Consider the following 20,189-nt stretch of genomic DNA (forward strand, 5'->3'; position numbering starts at 1 on the left):
ACTATGTGGATTAGAGCCTGGAGTGCACACAGTAGGTGCTCGTTGTGTCGACTCCTGCCTCCTTGCCTGGAAATGTGCCTCCCCATGAGGTGGGACAAGTCCATGCTGTCATCTGGGTGTTCAGCAACAGGTGCCCTCTTGGGGCTGGGATTTGGGATCCAGGGTCTTGCCCAGGCAGGGTGCCAGGGCACCAGGCAGAGGCAGAGCCTCTCAGATGAACAGCCCCCTCTCCTTAGGCCACAGACTTGAGAGATGCTGGAGGATTCAAAACCCACTGCTTCCTTGGATTTGGCACAGAGAGGGTGCCTTTAAGGAGAGGATGAGGTGGCCCCTGCTATCCCCCACTGAGGGACGGGGCGGCTCCCACAGTCCCATCTGACCCTCCCCTCCCTGTTCCCCTCAAGGGAGGAGGGGTGCGGGCAGGTCTTTGATGCCGTGTAAAAGGCTGCCCCGGTGTTTTTATTCAAACCACTCTCTGTGGAGACCAGCCCGGAGTGGGAACAAGTGGCTGTTTAGCAAATGTGGAGTGGAGGGCAGGGGACAGGCAGAAACATGCTGACTTCTGATGAATTCTTATGGATTTTTGGAAAGCCACACATGTCAGCCCTGGGCTGGTCTTCTGAGAAGCCCCAACACAAGCCGTCCTCCATTTCCTCACCAAACGCAGCCGCCCAGAAGGCCCAGTGTCCAGGGTGGCACAGCAGTCTCCTCAGCTGCTTCTATCCGCTGGGAGCTTCTGTTTCACCCCCAAGACTCCAGCTCTGAAAACACTACCATAAGGATAATGATGAATCCAGAGAAAAATACCCTTTCCCCTCTTTCACCCTCACAACATCCCTGCCCTACGCACAGACCCCCAACCTCACCCTGCACCCCCTACCTCCCTGTCCTCCCACTCTCCCAGGCCACATGGCAGGAGACAGAGGAAAAGACCTATCCCTCCCCAGCTCACAGGTACCCTTTTCCCCACCTGCCCAGACTCTAGGTCCAATTCAGAGATCAACCCATACGACCCAAGGAAGCTGGGGACAGATGAGTGAGAGGGGAGAGCCCATGCCTTTCCGGGGCCAGCCTCACAGATGCTCAGCGTTGGGTCAGGGCTCACCATCCCACCATAAGAGTTTCCTGCCTGCTTTTCACAGTGCCTGAAACCCTCCCAGCAGTGCTCCATGCTCCCCCAACAGTCTCTTGGTTATGATGCAACTCCCCCCATGCTCCCCACTTCAGGGAGGGCATTTGACACTCCCTCCAACACACAGGGTTTTACAGACTCTGCTTGCTCACTTCTTGTGACAGGGACCTCATTTCCTCTCAGGAAGCCCTCTCCAGCCTCTATCAGCTCCATGGTAGACCTCTTCCTCCTATCTCTCTCCAGTTGCCTCCCCCAGTCCTGCCTTTTCCTTCCTGAGACTGGCTCCAGAGAAGTTAGCGCCCATGCGCAGGTCGGCCCTGTTGCTGTTTGCAAACTAGTTGTGTCATCTGCAGCCTGACCAACTCTCCCTCTGGCTGCTCTTTGTCACACTGGGTTTCCGCTTCTCATCCTCCTGGTTGTCTCATCTTGACAACACTCCTCTTAAAGTGTCCCCCCAAACTGTGAAGCTGGATCAGTATTGGTGGGTAGAATAGGACTATCATCCTTTTTCTGCAAACACATTCTCCCCTTTGGTGCAGCCAAAGTCTATCATTCGCTTTATTCCTAACCAAGGTTGTGGGGTCCATTTAGAGCCTGGGAGTCCTGTCTGGTATGTGAGCCGCTGTCAGGTGGCACACCTTCACCTTGAACCTCTGCTGCTCTATTTTGAACTCACCTTCTTTGTCTCAGCATATTGTCTGGGCTGGAGATCACTCTGGAGCCTGATTTCATCATGCGTCACCCATTCACAGCCCCACCTCCACCCCTACCCCAAGCTCCAGGTCACCTGTGCATGTAGTTAGGACACTTGGCTGCAATGTGCACTAAAAAGCGTGCATCCTTAGATCTGGCTTTGAATTCTGGATCTTCCACATGATCGTAGCCACCATGAGTTTTACTTTTCTATCCATAGAAAGGGGTTGTGATCCCTACCAGCCAGAAATGCAGTGAAAATTGAATAAGGGAGCGTGTGTAAGTGCCCAGCAAAGGGTCTTGCAGACCCTCAGTAAAGGGAGCTCTTACTATTGTTCACCCAAGTTGCTGACAAACATGCTGAACTCATCAGGGATGACGACAGAGCTCCAGGGGGAGGGGAACGACAGAGCCCTGCTAATCCATCACTCAGCGCCCACCCCTCATGACAGCTGCTCCACCAGATTCACATCTATAAGGACATCAGGAGGCCTTGTCAAGTGCTGAAGATAAACGTCACCAGCACCACATTTGGTCTCACACCAATTTTTCAGAGAATGAAGAAATGGAGAAGAGACAGACAATCATCTCTCTAGAGGCCAGAGCCCTGAGCTGGGGGCTATAAAGGAGATAGAGAAAATGAAGACCTGCTTCTTGGCCTGTGAGGTCCCAGGCCAGGGTGGGCAGGGATGGACCCAGAGCCACACTGCAGGCTCATCCACAATGCCTCACCAACCACCCTGTGTTGCCTTGACAATGTGAGCCTGTGACTCCCAGCCACAGATGGAGTGGATTGAGTCAGGATGCAGGGATGACTAAGGAACTGGACATTCGGGCCTCCCCCTGGCCTGCTCTGCTCTCCGCATGAACCAAATGCATAGCTGATGGATTGAAGAAGGGGGAGGAGAGGAAGTAAGAAAGGGCAGAAGCTTCCAGACCAGACTTCTCAGAAATTGGGGGCCGCTCTTGGGTTTTTTCCCCATCTCAAAGCCAGACTACCACAGCCTTAGACCTCTTTTTAGCCAAACCATGTGTACACTTGGTCCAGCCAAGGTCATTCAGGCATGAATTCATCAACCATTTGTTAGATCCTTAACCTGTGCCAAGCGGTAAAGCACCCCAAAAGATCATCACTATTCATCTTGCTAAGGGTTCTAGTTGAGGTAGTTGCATTGTCAGGGGAAGAGTCATAGAGAAGCATGGTTTGCACTCTGCCTCAAAGAGTGGCTTGGAAATAGGCAAGGCAAGGGTGCTTCTGGCAGAGGGAACCACGAGTGCAAAGCCATGGAAACACGACAGTGTCTGGAGTGCATGGGACATGAGGAAGCTGTTGTGGGCGGTGAGACTGGAGGGTTAGATGGGGCCTAGATTCTGGAGGGCCTGAACGCCAGGATACAGGGTATAGACTTCATCATAGAGTAATAGGAAGCTAAGGAAGATCTTTGAGCAGCAGTAGGACGTGATCTGACCTATATGTTGGAAGAGTCTCTCTAGATATGAATAGGGGGAACCCAAGGGAGAAGATTAACTGCAGAAAGACCAGGTTTCAGGCTAACAAGAGGGAGCCCACAGCCCATCCACTGAGCCATAGGCAGGGCTCTATTTAATACTAAAATCCCTGCCAGAGTGGTTGACAATCTGCCTGCCAATGCAGGGGACACGGGTTCAATCCCCTGGTCCAGGAAGATCCCACATGCCGCGGAGCAAGTAAGCTTCTGTGCCACAACTACTGAGCCTGTGCTCTAGAGCCTGCGAGCCACAGCTACTGAAGCCCACGCACGTAGAGCTTGTGCTTCGCAACAAGAGAAGCCACCGCAATGAGAAGCCCGTGCACTGCATCGAAGAGCAGCTCCCACTCCCGCAACTAGAGAAAGCCCTCGCGCAGCAACGAAGACCCAGCACAGCCATAAATAAATAAATAGATAAATAAATAAATAGATAAATAAATAGATAGATAAATAAAAGAATGGTACCTACGTCCAAAAATAAATAAATAAATAGGTAGATAGATAAATAAATAGATAAATAAAATGGTACCTGCATCCATAAATAAATAAATAAATAAATAAATAAATAAATAAATAAATAAAAGAATGGTACCTACATCCATAAATAAATAAATAAATAAATAAAATCCCTGCCAGAATTTTAAAAAAATCTTTCTCATTGGCTCCCCTCCTCTGGTGCCACAACTTGTTTTTAGATTAACCCTCTGACACCATTTTCTGGAGAATGAATCATGGTCCCAATGAGGATTAACACTTGGGCCCTTCTTGGCTGGCAGACAGACTCAGAGCTTCAAACCCCACCGCAGCTGCAAGACCACATGGCTTGTCATAAATGAGGCCTACGATATGCAGGGCAGGCAGCAAGCCCCCTTGGAGGGACCCGTTGAAACTCCTTCAGCTGAAGAGATAAGAACCTACAACTGCAGCCACAGGAAATGACAAAGCAGCGACTGATGGGGGATCCGCTGCACAGGGCTTATTATGGCACTTGCCAGAGGGCGAGACACCCTTATCAGGGAGAAAATTGCATCAGGCCTCCTGAATTACTAGCGATTGGAAGCAGATTTCTTGGGACGCACTTTGTTAGATACCTAATGAGCAGGATACAGGCGGGCAGAGCCCAAAGCCAGCGGGGCGGGGGACAAATGTCTTTGTTAAACAGAATTTGTCAGTTTCCGCTCCAGGCTCCCTGGGGAGGGTTCAGGGCCAGCTAATTGAATTAAGAGCCCGTGCGCTCCAGCAAGAAGGCTCAGGGCGGGGCGAGAGGCAGGCAGGCCGCAAGACGGGCACTTTCAGCACCGAGGACAGCAGCTGCAACTCGGCTAGTCTGTAATTGCCAGGGCAGGCTGGAACTGCTGCATTTTGCATGATCAGGGACCTAGGGGGTGGACTGGGTAGGAGGGAGGCAGAAGATGTTAGAGGAGGAGGGGGAAACAGGTGACACAAGAATCCTCGAGTCTGTTATGCTATTGGCCTGGTCTGTCTCAACAGACCCTCTGCAGGCAACAGTGAGGGCTGAGAAGGAAGAAGAAGGGGTGTCTCCTCCCCACCATGCACTCATGCGGTGTGGGACAGCTGCAGCAGGACAAGGAGCCGTGGGCTGGGCGCTGAGTCTGAGCCTGTGCGCGGTCATGCATCACTTTGAGCTTTCAAAGTAGGTCTCCTAATTACAGTCCTAATGAAGCAGGATGTGCTGTAGCCACGGAGCCACAGAGCGAGGGGCCACTTGTCAGCCCCAAGCTGCCTCCGCAGGCAGGGCAAAGCCTGCCAAATAGAAAAGCAAATAAGCAGGCTTGTGGGGTGAGCCAGAAGCCTCCTCCCCCACCTGGAGGAAGACGGGAGAGCAAGGCAAGGCTGGGCCCGAATACGGAAGAGCTAGTCCCCAGAGATCCCCCCTCTTTCCATCCCCATTTTAGCATTGTTTCTCCCCCATTCTCCACCCTGACCCACCACTTCCAGCAGCCTGACTCCTCCCTGTAGTCTCAGACAAGGTCCCTCCCATGAGGAGCAAGGAGAGGGGGGCACAAGCCCCTCCCCAAAATGTAGGCAGACTGAAGCTGATGAGTCTGGACAGGTAATGTAAGGGAACAATAGAGAGAATTTAAGCGCTATGTGAGGCACTGTGGTCCTCCTGGGACCCCTTACCTCGCATGACTAGAACAACTGCCTCTGACCTTCCCTTTGGGGCCTGCATTATGTGGAAGTGTAAAGATTTTTCTATAAAAGTCACCCACCCATCTTACCCCAAGCCCCAGGCTGGGATAGATCCTGGCAAAGTTCATTGGGAGACCTGCAGGGGTGAGGGCTGGGGAGGTACTCTCATGAAGCAGCTGTGGAAGCAGGTATAGGCCAGAGCCAGCCATGGAGAGGGCAGAGCAGGACCACTGAGTCTGGTAGAAGCTACAGGAAGAGCAGCTGGGGGTCAGGAGGGGGTGGGATGGGCAGAATAGACTGAAGTCCATAGATACTCTGCCTTTCCTTTCCTCCTTCTTGGAACAACACCCCTGCCCACCGGAGACTCATGGGGTGGTCTGGACTGAGGGGTCCATCTCATTTTTATTTCATCTTTGTGATGAAATTAAATTAATTATACATAATAAATTTCAGAATCCACATAAAGTTAGTGAGTGCCCAGTTCTGATCAGGGGCCCAGTAAGTGTCAGCTCTGTGTCACTGAGCTGACCCACTTGGTACTGGGGCCACGCAGGGTGGATGTCAGGGTGACAGGCTGTGGAGGAAGGGACTCTCTCAGCAGTGTGTCCCTGCTTACAGAACTGATGAGGGTGCCTCTGGAGACCTCTCCCTTGATTTCATTACTTCTACTTCCTCCCCTAACTGGATTAGATGGCAGTCTATGAAATCCAGGGCATCAAGATTGGCTTTCTGCCTGGAAATGAGGAGAAATGTCATTACAGGTCCTGAATCAGCATCTCACCCCACCCCAGGGGCCACCTGGTCAACGGCGAGTTGGTCTTTGCCTTGGCTACTTATTTCTTCCTTCCCTCTCTCCTACATCCATCCACCCACCCATCCATCTAATATACATTCTGTAGTTTTTCTGCTACAGCCAATCGTGTTCAGCTGTTCTGAACAGGAGACAGATGTGGTGCTTTTTCTTATCTAAAACACACAGACAACTAGAAAACCCCAAACCATCTGACTCAGATGCTGTACAGAGGGCATGTTCAGTGGGGAGCCTCCGAATGAATGAAAGTTACTGAGAGGAGCAGGTGAGAGAGACAGCCAGGCCTAATACCCAGGGACAAAACAGCCCCAGAAGTCTTGGTTATAAAGTGCAGTCAGTGCCAAAGTCAGCCTCAGAGTCACCCAATGCTTCACTCTTCCCACCCCAAAAGTCTTCATATAGCAGCTTTCTCCCGGTACCTATTTGATGGTAGAGGGAAGGGGGGATGAGGCCCCAGCTGGACTGGATACCTCTGTACTTGTATGAATGTCCCTTAATCTATTGATGCAAGACTGAAAATGTTTCTTGTTAATGAATTTCTCAACACCAAATTTATTTTTAAAGGGTAGTTATTTAAAGGATCCTAGAGGTAAATAGAAGGGTCCTTGTCCTGATTCATCTGGTTCATAGGTGTGGATTTTCATATAGAGCATCCACTCAAAGAGAGGCCCACCTGCACTCATTCTCTCTGTTTGTTCAGGGTCAGACATTTGGGCACTTCTAACCCTGAGCACATCTGTCTTGGTTGGCACTGTGCCCATTGTTCTATTTGCTTCTTTCTAACGCAACACTCTAGACAGTGTTACTGTGTGGCCAAGACAGGATTCTAACAGCTGATGTAGAGTGGAAGCGGGTCATCTTTGAGGTCCCTACAAACCTGAGTCTGCATGATTCTTTGAACAATGGGCACGTTTGGGGGGCTAACCATGGATTTCCAACAGAGCTTTCAAATAACCTCTCCCCAGAGGGAGTATAAGACATGTCCCTAAGCCCGAGGAACTTAAAGTTTTGTCAAAAAAACAAAAATGGCAAATAAGCCTGGAATTAGAGGACAGTGTGAGAGCAGAGAGAGCCAGCTGCTGGGCTGGGAGAACCCGGAAAAGCTTTGAGCAAGTGTGGGTGGAGGCCCTGAAGGCATCCTGGAAGGGCTGGTATCTGAGTGCGGTTAAATTCTAAACAAGCAGAGATGAGAGTGGCAGTCATGTCAAGAGAGGAAGAAGAGAATTAGGAAAAAGAACATGGATGGAGAAGGAGGCCCATCAGAGCAGAGAGAGAAGAGACACTGTTTAATGGGTAAGAAGATGAGAGGATGACAAGGAGATGGAATGGAAAGCAAGTCTACACAGCAAAGGGTGGCAAAGAAGCATGGAGATTTTCGAATCTGTTGTTACTGCACCAAGGGTGGGAGTCATAGATGGCATGGTGTGTTTATTCTTTCAACATATATTTCTTGAGTTCCTACAATGAGGCAGACACTAGGGATAAATGAGTTCCCAGCTTACAGGTAATTTGCATTCGAGTGTGGAGAGTGGAGGAGCAAGGCAGACAGTTAACATGTAAACACATTTTTTGGAAATGAATTTTCTGGTAGAGTAAGTACTGTGAACACAGTAAAATGGGATAATGTGAATAGAGTATATTGGAGGAGGGGTTACTCTAGGTGGGGTGGGCCTCTACCTCAAAGGAAAGGCCTCTCTGAGAAGATCACATCTGAGCTGAGACCTGAATAATGAGAAGGGGACAGGCATGTAAAGACCCGAGAGGCTCTCCGGGTAGAGAGATCAGCAGATAAAAAGGCCCTGAGGCAGGAACGAGCTCGGCTTGTTGGAGAAAAGGCAAGGACAGTGTGGTTAGAGTGCAGTGAGCAAGGGGGCAGGTGGTGGGAGGTAGACAGGGCCCAGGCAGGCAGGGCTTCCTGAGCCATGAGGAGGAGTGGCTTGGGGGATGCAGAAAGGCACACTGATGGTAGAAAGGCGCAGAGCAATGTCTCTGCACCTTCTCTTCCCAGAGGCCGGAAAACTTCTTGACACCAAACAACAGCAAGGTTCTGCCCATCCTGGACCCCAAGATCTTAGACGAGAAGATGGGTACCATCCGTGAGTCCTGGTCCAAGGCCACAGTGAGCTCCACAATTGGCTCCAACACATCCACTTCTCAGGAAGCAGAGGAAGAGCTTCAGGTGCCCAAGATGTCCCGAGAAATGGTGAGTGTCTCCCCTCCAGGGCCAGGAAGGCCAGAGTGGGGATGGGGCCTGGAAAAGGGGCTTGCCTGCCACCTGTGAGTTGTTCACTCCTCGGGTGGTGAGTGGACCTTCCCTTTAGGCACACTCTATATATGAGTCACCCTAAACTGGTGGAAGGTGTGGGGTCTTCGTCTTACAGAGTTTCTTCACCTTTGAATGGAACTCTCAGGTGATTTCTTTCAAAACAACCCCTGCAACACTTGTAAGACTGGGTTCCTCTGACTCAAGTAGCCATCAACTCGAGAGCTTGTCCTCTGGGTAGTGGGAAGCCCTGGAAAGATTAGTGTTAACTTTCGAAAGAGGAAAGTAGGACCCAAAGCACAGAGGATGTTGTCTTTGGTCACAGAGTCTCTACCCTTGATTGTGGGAGTTGGTCTGGCTTCCCGTTACCAGTTGACAAGATGCTGGGAAAGGGATGGTGCAGGCAGCCAGCCAAGGTGATGCCTTAATTTGGTGAGGGCTCAGTGCCGAGTCCTAGCCCCTTGATGCAGAAAACTCCAGGACAGGCCACCAGAAAGACAGTCCAGTCAAAGGCTCCAATTGAAGTCCTGTCCCAACCACCATGGGTGAACTCATACGTGACTTCTTCCCTTCTTCCACAGTGGATCCCATGGGGAGCGCTGCTCCGGAAGATCCTGAGAAAAGGCCGGAGCCAAGGCCACCGGCCCAAAGGGAAACCCTGGGCCTCCTCCTCCCAGGACCTGACCGTCTCCATCAACAGCCTTCGCATCTTCCCCTGGCACTACTGCACCTTCCTGGAACATGTCCCATCGGGCGAATAGGAAGGGTGCTGTCTGCTGGGTGTGCCCAGGATGCTCCCACATGGAGTGCCCCTGCCCACCCCAAGCGGGACCCTCCCTGGCAGGTCCAGAGCACCCCGAGGCCATCTTCTACACTCACTCCTCTCACCTCTGCCCCTCGGGAAGGCGGCTCCCGGGCCTGACCTGCCAGGTCAGCCATCAGTTGGGTTGAAAATAAAGATCCAGACCTGCCTTTGGAGACTTTGGGCAGCATGAATAAACCAATGCCTGCTGCCTCCACAGCCTGGCCTCATGACGCCCCTCCTGTGCCTCTGAGCAGAGGTAGTGCAGGGGAGAAAGAAGGAGGGGGAAAGGCCAGGGAAGGAAGGAAAAGGGAAGGAGCCATGGAAGGGGAAAGGCAGACTGGAAGGAAGGGGAAAGACAAAGGCATTCCCTCCCTGGTCACAACCCTGCAGAGAGCTCAGGGCTCTCTCCTCCCCTCACCCCTCCAGCTCCAGGAGCCTCCCCTGGGGTGCCAAGCCAGCCAAGTCTCAGGCATCACCCAGGGAGGCCCTCACCTCACCGCCGGATGCAGACCTCACACTACCCCGGGGAGCAGGATGAGCCTCTCATCTCGGCCACTGGGTGCTGGACCCAGCAGGGTCAAGGAGGGAGCACTATGGGCCCCACTCCTGGTACCATGCACGGCAGGCCCTCTCTGGTTTGGAGTCTAGTGAACATTTCTGCTTGGCAAAGGATCCAAGGTCTGAGTGGAGGTCAGTGGGTCTCAGGGTCTGGATTATTTGAGAGAAATTAGAGATGACTTAATGTTATATATCTGCTTGGGGAGGTAAGATGTAGAAAGGGTTGGAATCGGCTGAGTTGGACTCTTCATTCTGCTTATAAAATGCAATGGTGATATTGTTGATGGTGATAATGGGGGAAAGAAGGAGAAGAAAGCAGAGCTGAGGGGGAAGGGCCTTGACATATAGGATGGATCCAGTAGGTGAGCAATACAAACAGTATATATACTTTTCATATCCTTTAATATTTAAAGCATAATAACTTGGGTAGTAGGCCAGCTAGTGTGGACCTTCTCTAAAGGATTAAACCATGGAGATGAAACTAGACTGCATTTGAGAAGTCAAGGTTAGCCATGAGGAGGAACCGTTTTTGAGCAAGGGGTTGAGTAAACAGAGGGCAGGAGGAGAAATAAGTGGCCCAAGGGCACTAAGACAGGATTTGGGGAGGCTCTGAGTATGAACAAGGGGGCTCAAGGCTGCCCTTTACCCTGTCAGAGATGTTGTGAGCTGTGTCTATATGGAGAACTAATTCAAGCATGCCCTCTCTGGGTATCACCCCAGCACTCCCACTGGTGGGCTGGTCCCTCTACCCTCCCCTTGCTGGGCACCTGGCAAGGTCACAAGCACTGGCTGCTCTCCCTAGCTTGCTGTTGAGTTAGGTACACTCAGCCACCACCTTCCTCATCTCTGGGCTCCAGGGCCCAGGCCAGGACTGACCCTACACAGATGTAGATAAAGGCTTTGAGGCTCAGCAGGCCTGCCCCTCTCCCTTGCCCATCCCAGTCTGTCCCAGGCCCAGCCTCCAGCCTATTCCCTCCTTGTTCCTGGCTTTGGTTTCATTCTATTTACCCTCCACCCCTGCCTCAGTCCTCCAACGCATCATTCTTCTCTGTCTCTCTGTCAGCACAGATTTACCATGCTGACTATTCCCACCTCTGCCTCGGTTGGGTCCTAGAGACCCAGCCGCCAGCTCCAGTTCCAAGCCCCTAGGCAGAGCCCAGAAGGACCAGGGTAGGAGCCAGACAAACATTCACGCGGCCAGTAGAGCCCAGTAACAAACACTAGAACGTGGGTCGGTAGCAACAGCGCACAGATCCGTGACAGGTAGCGTGAAGCATTGGGTCACTGTTCCATAGCAACCAAACAAAATTACATAGCAGTCCGCGAGCTCATGCGACCAACAGACACAATGACAAGCTATAGGACACGGTGAAGGGGCAGTGGAGTGTAGTTGCATAGCAATAGACCCAAGCCATACAATGATATCACACAACACTGCATTACAGGAAGATGCAGCCATAGAACACGGCAATGAGCACGGAATACAGCGTGTACACTGTAGACAGAGTCACAGAACATGGAAAATACCTGACTGCACTAGAACACATCTGGGTGGCAATGGCACTGTCGCAAGGTGTGTGACTCCTGGACGTGCGGTCAGGGAGTGGCCACCAGCAGCAGAGCCTGGGGGTGTAGCAGTGGGCCCCAGTGACATGGCAGTGATTGTGCAGTGAGCAAACGATTAACTGTGTCCCTCAGCTCTCGGCCACTGTATCCGGGCTGTGAGCCTCTCAGCAGCACCTGATTCCAGGAGTACATTAGTCTGTGTCTGCAGCACCTGATTCCAGGAGTGCATTAGTCTGTGTCTGGTCTTGTAGCACACTCCCCAGAGCCCAAGAAACAATTCTGCCACTGATTTCCTCCAGAGCTTAATAGAAAATTGAACACTTTCTGGAGAAAGGATCACCTTGGGAACAGAGAAAGGAGTGGAGGAGACCAGGGTTTGTACCCTCTCTTAGGACAGGATGCCACGGATGCTCGCTGCTGCCCTGGGGCCTGCCCCCGGACGCCCTTACCCACACTGTGCCCTTGGATCTGCCTTCAATCCAGTCAATTCTTCCTCCCTTTATCCGGGACACCTGATTTTGACATACGCCTTTCACGTTCCATTCTATCAAAGTGGGTGCAAAGCTCCAGTCCTGAGTGGACCCACCAGGGTCAGGATCTTGTGGGTATGACCTTGGGTCAAGTGTAAGGTCCGGGCACAGCTAGAGGAAGCCTTCACCTCCCTTCTGAGCAGCCCAGGGAGTCTTTTTTGGAAGAGGTGGGCTTTTAAGTGAGGGTGAAGAATGAGATATTAAGAGGCATCCCACACATGGTAACTCTCCAAACACTAAACAACTTGTAAGCATTCCCTGCTCACCCCCTAGATTCCCTGAGCCCACCTCATGCTGAGCCAGGCAATGTCTTCTGACACCGGTGAGAGCCGGTGAGATGAAGGCTTCCACGCAGCCTCCAGACAAGCCAGCTCCATTCACCAGGGCTTGTGAAACACTTGCCACTGCGCAGATTCCCTTTCCCCAGCAGCTGTATCAGCTGTTCCTCCAATCAGCCAGGAAAAGAGACACCCCCCCCCCTCCGCCAGGTGCCCAGCCCTGTGCCCTGCAGTGCAGGGTCCTGAGGCAGGTGGGGTGGGAAGAGGCCAAGGTCCTGAGCTCTGGGAGTTCCCCGGCAGGCAGGAGTGACAGAGTAGGTGCACAGTAGCCAGTAAATATTTGCCTTCCTCTCTTTCTCTCTCTCTCCCCCCCGCCCCCTTTTTTTCCCCTCCCTCCTTCCTTTCCTCCACTGCTCAGAGGAGATTTGTGGCAGACCAGAGGGCCCTCATACCAGCAGATGAATAATTGACAAGGGTTGTTTAAAGATTCAGTGGAGTTTCTCCAACCTCACCACACTGGAATAACTCATTTCTTTCATTCTCTGTTTGAAAGCCTAAACCCCTCCCTTCATCTCTCCCCTTCGCGGTCGGTCCCCACACGCCTGCCCTGCTCTGAGCATAACACTTTTGTTTCTCTCCCTCTCCTGAGTCTGCTGAACCCAGAATGATCCCTTGATCCCCCTCACCTCCTGGTTTTTTCGTGTCCCCTTCCCCAGCTGTCCTCACCGCCATTTAACCTGGTAGGTTGACTTCAGCTCCCCTGGACAAAGGGCCCCATTTCAAGGATGAGGAGAAGAAGGAAGGCCAGAGAAGCTGCGGCTCCTCCAGGTCACACAGCAGCGGAGGTTGGGGCTCGGGTGACAGGAGGGCAGGCTTCCCAACCCAGGGACTGCTTCCCTCCCAGCCAGGCGGAGAGGTGCTGGCTCTCCCATGACTTCCCAGGGTGACTTGGAGCACTTTGTGTCTCTAAGCCTTGATTTTTCTGTCTGTAATAGAAAAGAGCTGCTTACCTGCCTTACCTACCTCTGAGCGTCAAATGGAACAGGTGAGGGGCCTTCAGAAAGGGCTGGCAGTATAGCAGAGACACCTGTGAACCTGGTCCTGTGAGTGTGCCTGGCGTGGTCCTCTGGTGTCCAACCATCCCTGTTTTCCCAGGACTGAGGGGTCCCGGGACATAGGACTTGCAGTGCTAAACGCGATAGTCCTAGGCAAATCAGGATGTGGTCATGGCGTGGGCCCTCCTCTGCCCCAGCCCTGCTCCTTTCATGATGGCTACACCCTCAGCACCCCCCAGCCACAGGACACATACCCTTCGCCCATCAGCCCAGCTCCACACTATCCCCTGCGCTCACAGCACTCTCACCACCTCCTTGAAATGACCTTGAACTCCCTTCCCTTCTCTGGGCCCCAGTCCCTTCCTCTGTCAGCAGAGGAGGTTGGAGCAGATGTTCCAAAGTCCCCTGGGGCTCCTGGAGCCTTGGTCCTGCCCCCAGGCTCTGGCCCAGGAGGAGGTCTGCAGACTGGTGAGGCTGAGAAGCTCAGGCCCAACCTCGGCTCCCCGGGCACCACCTGGTGGCAGGTGATGGGTCCTGAGCAGGAGGCAGCTGCCAGCAGTGGTCGCCTGAGTATGGACACTACTGACGTCAGTGGCACCTAGTAGCAAGAACGGCAGCTCAGGGTGTTGGCATCACAAAGCCCAGGAGCCTGGGCTTGGCCTCCATAAACCAGAGTGACACCGAGCCCAACCTGGGAGGCAGATCACCCAGGTCCTGAGAGTCTGAGCCCCACCCAGATCTTTGGACCACAGGAGGGAGGGAAAATACAAGAGAAACAGATGGAGACAGAGAAAAAGAAAGCACAGCCCTCTGGTGCCCACCTCAACAGCCTCCAATCAGAGGGCCCTGACTCCGTGCCCCCTACAGGCCACCAGGTGTTTCCAGAAACATCACTGTCACCCCATCCCTCCTGCTCCAACACCCCAGTCTCAGTAGTCCCGACTCCACTGCCCATCCTTCTCTTCCTCCTCCAGTTCCTACAGAGAGAGAGAGAGAGAGAGAGAGAGAAAGGTGCTTACCAATCATTTGAGAGAAATTAGGACCCCATCTCTGTTATCTCTCCCTGCAGACCCTTCCTCCGGCTTCCTCTCATTCGTGCAGCTCTAGCAGGTTTGAGCTTGTCTCCACCACTCAAGAGCTGTGTGACCTTGGATAAATCATTCCACTTCTCTGGGCCTGTCTCCTTATTGTTAAGTGAAAGAGATTCCCGCCCCCACCCCCCCAACCTCTTGAGGCGGTGGGAAGGAATAACAAGAGAGTGGATGACAGTGAATTGGAAACTGTAAAGGGCTGTCCACTTTGCCAGGAGGCTTATTAATAGTCACTGTGTTGATGGAGCTTTTCAAGACGGAGAATAAAACGGGGGAAAGCACATAGGCCCCAGGCCTCCCCGCTCTGACCCCTTCTCCAGAAGGGCTACTCCCAGACCCCTCACCCCCTTCTCCTCCCTCCTTCCCCCATCCCCGGAATCTCCCCAGTGGGCCATTCTCCTCCTCCATCCATCACCTGGGACTAAAGAGATTAATAAACGAGACTCATAACTCAGCTGCTGGGATACAGCAGATATTTACAGCTCCGTTTCAATTTGCAGAGAGATTAAGTGTTTGTCGATTTATTGTCTTGGGGTGTGTGTGTGTGTGTGTGTGTGTGTGTGTGTGTGTGTGTGAGCATGGCTGAGCAAGGCCCACTGCAGGCTGGCTCCATCTCCCCACTCCACATACTCTCTCACTCGTGGGCTCACTCCCCCCACACCATCTCCCACCCCTGCCAGGTCCCTGGAGCTGGTGGGGAGCCAAGGGCTGACCAGCCAGGGAAAGGCACTGGCTGCTGGAGTGGGCTTGTTTTTCTGACCAACTTGACCAGAGGGACAAGTGGCCTTGGCTCCAGGAAAGGTCCCCAGGGCCATGGAACAGGGTATTAGACAGGATGGGAGAGGGATACCATCCTTAGATGATTTAGAGGGCCCTTTCTGGGCCTCCTCCAGCCTCATCTCTCTCCACAGAGCAAGGGGTCCACAGGGCCAGGTAAATGTACCCTGGAGCCCAAGCCCCACAATCTAGACCAGTCTTTAGGTACCCAAGACCCCAGAATTTCCTGCCCAAATGGACCTGAGCCTGCTCTGAGGACCGTGCAGGCCTCTTCCCAAAGTCTATCCTCCCAAGAGTCAAATACATTCAGGGATGCACCCATAGGATCAGGCGATGGCTGTTTAGGGGGGAGGGTGGGCACCTGCAGGGAACCTCCATTTATGCCTTTGTTCTGGGCCTCACAGACATCAGGGGCAGATCTGGAGATGGGGAGGCATGCTTCCAAGGAGAAGGCCCCCAGCCTAAATGAGGAGGAGCCTGCAGAGGCCAAGGGAAGTGAGACAGCCTGGGGAGGCGGGTGAGAAAGTGGCTCCTCCCCGGGGGCTGGGAAAGGGAAGGAGCTCTGCCCCAAGTCTGAGCAGTGCTTGAGGAGCCAAGAAGGGGACACGTGAGCACAGGGAACAAAATGTCAAGCACTCCGTGACCCCCACACACCCTGAGCCACTCCCCTTCCCTGTTGACTTTACAGTAAGGCATATGCACTCACTTGTGCATTCATTCACTCATTCATCCAGCTTTCTGAGCGTCTACTATGTGCCAAGTCCTGTTATCTCCCACTGCAGACCCATCTACACATCTGTGCAGCTATAGCAGCTCTGAGTCCTGTCTCCACCACTCAGGAGCTGTGTGATCTTGTATAAGTCACTCCACCTCTCTGGGCCTTCTCATCTGTTTAAAGGAGGGAATACTCTCCCCCTACTCTACTCTTGAGGCTTTTGAGTGTATTTACGAGAGAGTGGATGGCAGTGCATTAGAAACTATGAAAGGCAGTCCACTTTGCAGGAAGCTTATTAATAGTCACTGCATTCATGGGGTCCTTTGAGATGGAGGGAGAAAGGGGGAGGTGGCACAACTCACCCAGACCTTCCCTTTTTTTAAAAAAAATAAATTTATTATTTATTTTTTATTTATTTATTTATTTATTTATTTACTTTTGGCTGCGTTGGGTCTTCGTTGCTGTGTGAGGGCTTCTCCTTGCAGTGGCTTCTCTTGTGGAGCATGGGCTCCAGGTACACAGGCTTCAGTAATTGTGGCACACGGGCTCAGTAGTTGTGGCTCACAGGCTTAGTTTCTCTGCAGCATGTGGGATCTTCCAGGACCAAGGATCGAACCCGCATCCCCTTCATTGGCAGGCAGATTCTTAACCCCTGTGCCACCAGGGAAGTCCCAGACCTTCCCTTTTGATCCCTCTCCAGAAGCTTGTCCCCAGGCTAAGTGACAGTAACATAAAGATAACTCCCTACAAAGGTCCCTGTCCTCAGGAAGCCCCCATTCAGCAGAAGAGACACATCAGAATTCAGTGGAGGAGAGTCACAGCCAGGACTCGGGTGCAGTCTGCTCAGGGGATTGTAGGAGCACAGAGGGGAGTGTACTGAACTCTAACCTCCCCTGCCAGGCAGGGCACACTTTATACGGAATGCCAGGCAGGGTACACAGACGGCACTGCTGTCAGTGGTTGTTAGTATGAAAACCACGATAGATCTTTGATTTGCTGGTAGAAGAGAAGTGTAGTGGGTGAACTTGTTCCTGCAAGAGCAATCTGATGAGTGGAGATTACGTGTGTGTGTTTGTGTGTGTGTATTTGTGTGTGTGTGTGTGTGTGTGTGTGTGTGTCCGTATCTCCCAGGTGGAACCCTGGCCTAGGATCTCACCAAGAGACACTGTGGGGCCCTCGGGCTAGTCCCTTCCCTCTCTGGACCTCAGTTTCCTTGTCTATAAAATGGGGATTGGCCAAATCAGGGCCTAGCCCCAAGCACCCAAAGATTGGGCTCAGAGGAGATGGGGATGAGAGGGCCACTGGGGCAGCGGCCCCCAGAAGAGAGAAAATCAACAGCTGAGAGAGCACTGGACGGGAAGGGTATCCGGAGACCTGGGGTGCAGTTTCTATTCTGCCACTGACTTGAGGAGTCACCCTGTTTGACCCCCTTCCCTCTCTGGGCCTCCGCCTGCTCCTCTGTGGAGTGAGGAGCCTGGTCTTCATGATTTCCTCCTTCGTCCCGGCAAACAAGGCAGGCGGAGATAGGACAGCCTCCTGGCTCCGCTCCTTAGTGAGATGGCTCTTGCTGCCCTGTATCACTATCCATCTCAGTTCCTTGATTAAATGGTGGGTGGGCGGGGCAGGAGTGCAGCTCTCTCTGTAAATAAAGCCAAGATGATGAGGCCATAAATTGCTGAGGGCTCAAATCATCGACTGGTGAGGGTTGGAGGGGGGACTACAGAACCAGTGGGGACTGGGAGAGATTCACTAACCTGGGAAATGGGGCCCATCCCTTCTGCAAACTGCCAGCTTAGCCCACCTTTTAATAATACTAATTATATCCATCAATCTTTACTGAGCTCTTACTCTGCTCCCAGAACTTTGTCATAATCTTGTTTCATCCTTGTGCCCATCTGATGAAGGACATACAATGATCATCCCCATTTTACAGTTGGGGAAACTGCTGGTAGCTCAGTAACCCTCCCAGGGCCACAGGGCAAGACGGTGGGAGAGCACTCATTGGTCCAACACAGGTTTGGGGTTTCAGCCCAGTGCCTGCTCCTGCAGCTGCCTTGGCCAAGCCTCATGACTCAAGTCAAGAGCCTGGTGAGTTTGACTCATCGTCTCCCCAGCCTGTCTGGGTGGGATGGCTGCCTTAGTGTCTATTAAACCCCAGAACAGAGCTCTGTGGCTGCCGGTCCCCTCCCCAGGCCCACTCCAAACCTTTGAGAATACATGTGGAGGTCTACACACCACATTACCTATACCCCAGATAAGGAAAAATTATAAATCAAGCTGGAGCTCACAAACTATTATACATGTTCTATTCTTCTACCTTGACAAATATATCTTAGAAACCACCTCAGAGGATTCTTGGATTCCACATTGGACCCTGGCGACATGGGGAGAGCAGCTCCCAGCCCCCTGTCCCAGTCCCCTCAAACCTAGCAGGAGACGTCCCCTTTCCTTCTCATCCAGCTCAGTTTCGGTCCCACACGCTAATGACCCAGTGATCTTGTGAGACCTTTCACCTGTGTAAGAGTGCACGGTCCCCTTTAGGAGGAGAGGCCCTGGAAGCAGGAGAGGATTCTGGGGTCCCCTGTACCGGGGTGTGGTCTAGAACAGTACTCAGGCTCTGGATGGGCACACCCCTTGGCCTCACCAACTCCTCTCACCCCATGGGGAGGGTGCAGCCCTAGGAGGGCCAGAGCAGGATCCTGTAACACACAGGCCCCAGGGCAGGGCCCCTTCCTGTCCAGGGCTAAGGGCAGAACTGTCCCTCCCCCAGCTCAGTGACTCTATTAGGGTAGACTCCTGAGCTCAGATTAAATGCTTTTCAGTACAATCCAATTTCCTCCTGATGCGCACTAGAAAAGCCCAGTTCATGCGCATGCAGGCGCGCACAGACACACACACACACACACACACACACACGCACTGACACACACTATATTTGGTGTTAAATATCCAATCAGGTCCAAAGATAATAGAGAAGAGCCAGTTCACTCCCAGTTTAATCAGATAAAATGCCCATTCATCGTTCCTCCAGCGGCAGACCTCCCCTCCTCAGCGCCACCAGGACTGAGAAGCTGGGCTGGGAGGGGCTGCAAGAGAAGGGCCAAGATGCCAGTGGGAACTGTGGCGAGGAGAAGCAGGTTGAGTAGGTGGGCTGTGCCTTTAAATCTTCAAGGAGGGGGGACAACGTTGCCCACAAGGGACTAATTATCCTTCAGCCTTTAGCCGGCTCTTACTCAGACAGACAAAAGGGAGCTCAGCAGCCCTGATGGCGCTAAGCTTCTGCGGCAGAATTTTTTTGACTCTCAGATATGCAAATCCACCTCCATGTGGTAGACGCAGGCGATGGCTGGATAGTGGCTCAGGGATATCGAAGGGCCAGCAAGGGCAAGGACCTGGTGGCTGGAGCCCCTCGGAAGACTGGTTTGGGAGACCGGAGGCATCTCAGGGTCCCTCCTCTGGTTGGGTGGGGAGCGCACTCTGAGCCCTGCTTCACCAGTGGGGGAGAGTCTCGTGGAGGCCAAGATGAAGGCCTCTCCCTCCCACGTTCTCCTTTAAGAAGTGGGAGCTCCTGTGGAGTGCCAGAGGGGCTCCCTCAGGAAGCTGGCTCAGTCCAGGAGCCAGTCCAGATGGAACCCTCCTGCCCACTTGACCGCCTCCACCCTAGGACACAGCCACCAGGTGTGTTGCCCCTGCCCTAAACCCTTCCAATAGTTCCCTCACCTGCTGCATGAGCCCCTCAGCCTGATGACCCCTGTGGCCTCTGAAGCCTGTGCCCCAACCCAGAATATTCTACCCACACCCAACTCTAATCATACTCACTCACAGCTCCAGGCCTTTGCTCCTCTGCTCTCTCTGCCTTATATCCTTTCCCCACCCACACTCTGGAGGGCCTGGCACACAGTAGGTGCTCCGTAAATGGGTCCACGGATGCATAAAGTGTCCCTTCCTAAGGAGCCACATGGCCCAGGGGAGAAGACAGGTCTGGATCAGAGGCAGGAAGTTTGCTTCCCACTCAGCACTCAGCCAGCACCTATAGGAACCTCAGTCTTTTCAGCTGTGAAATGGGAATAATGATAACGCTTACCGCACAGGCTGGCTGCAAAAACCCCGTGGTGCCTGGAAAGGGTTCTGTGAGCTGTGAAGGACCTCTGGTGCCTTAACATTCAGAGCAGGAGGTGAGAAGGACAGTATGGGAGAGTTTGGGGCATGGGGGGCGGCCAGATTTCCTCTCTCTCAGCCCCTCCAAGACCCTC

The 20,189-nt window shown here is 52.8% G+C and overlaps 1 protein-coding gene across 1 annotated transcript in view; it reads left to right on the forward strand.

The window, feature by feature from the left end:
- The window catches only part of CCDC33 (coiled-coil domain containing 33), a 116,113-nt gene that overhangs the window by 61,486 nt on the left and 34,438 nt on the right, over positions 1-20,189 (forward strand). The window contains 1 exon segment of the mRNA XM_068541939.1: positions 8,307-8,501. Coding sequence (XP_068398040.1) covers positions 8,307-8,501 — 195 coding nt within the window.

Source organism: Eschrichtius robustus, chromosome 1, assembly GCF_028021215.1.
Source record: "Eschrichtius robustus isolate mEscRob2 chromosome 1, mEscRob2.pri, whole genome shotgun sequence".
NCBI classification, from domain to species: domain Eukaryota; kingdom Metazoa; phylum Chordata; class Mammalia; order Artiodactyla; family Eschrichtiidae; genus Eschrichtius; species Eschrichtius robustus.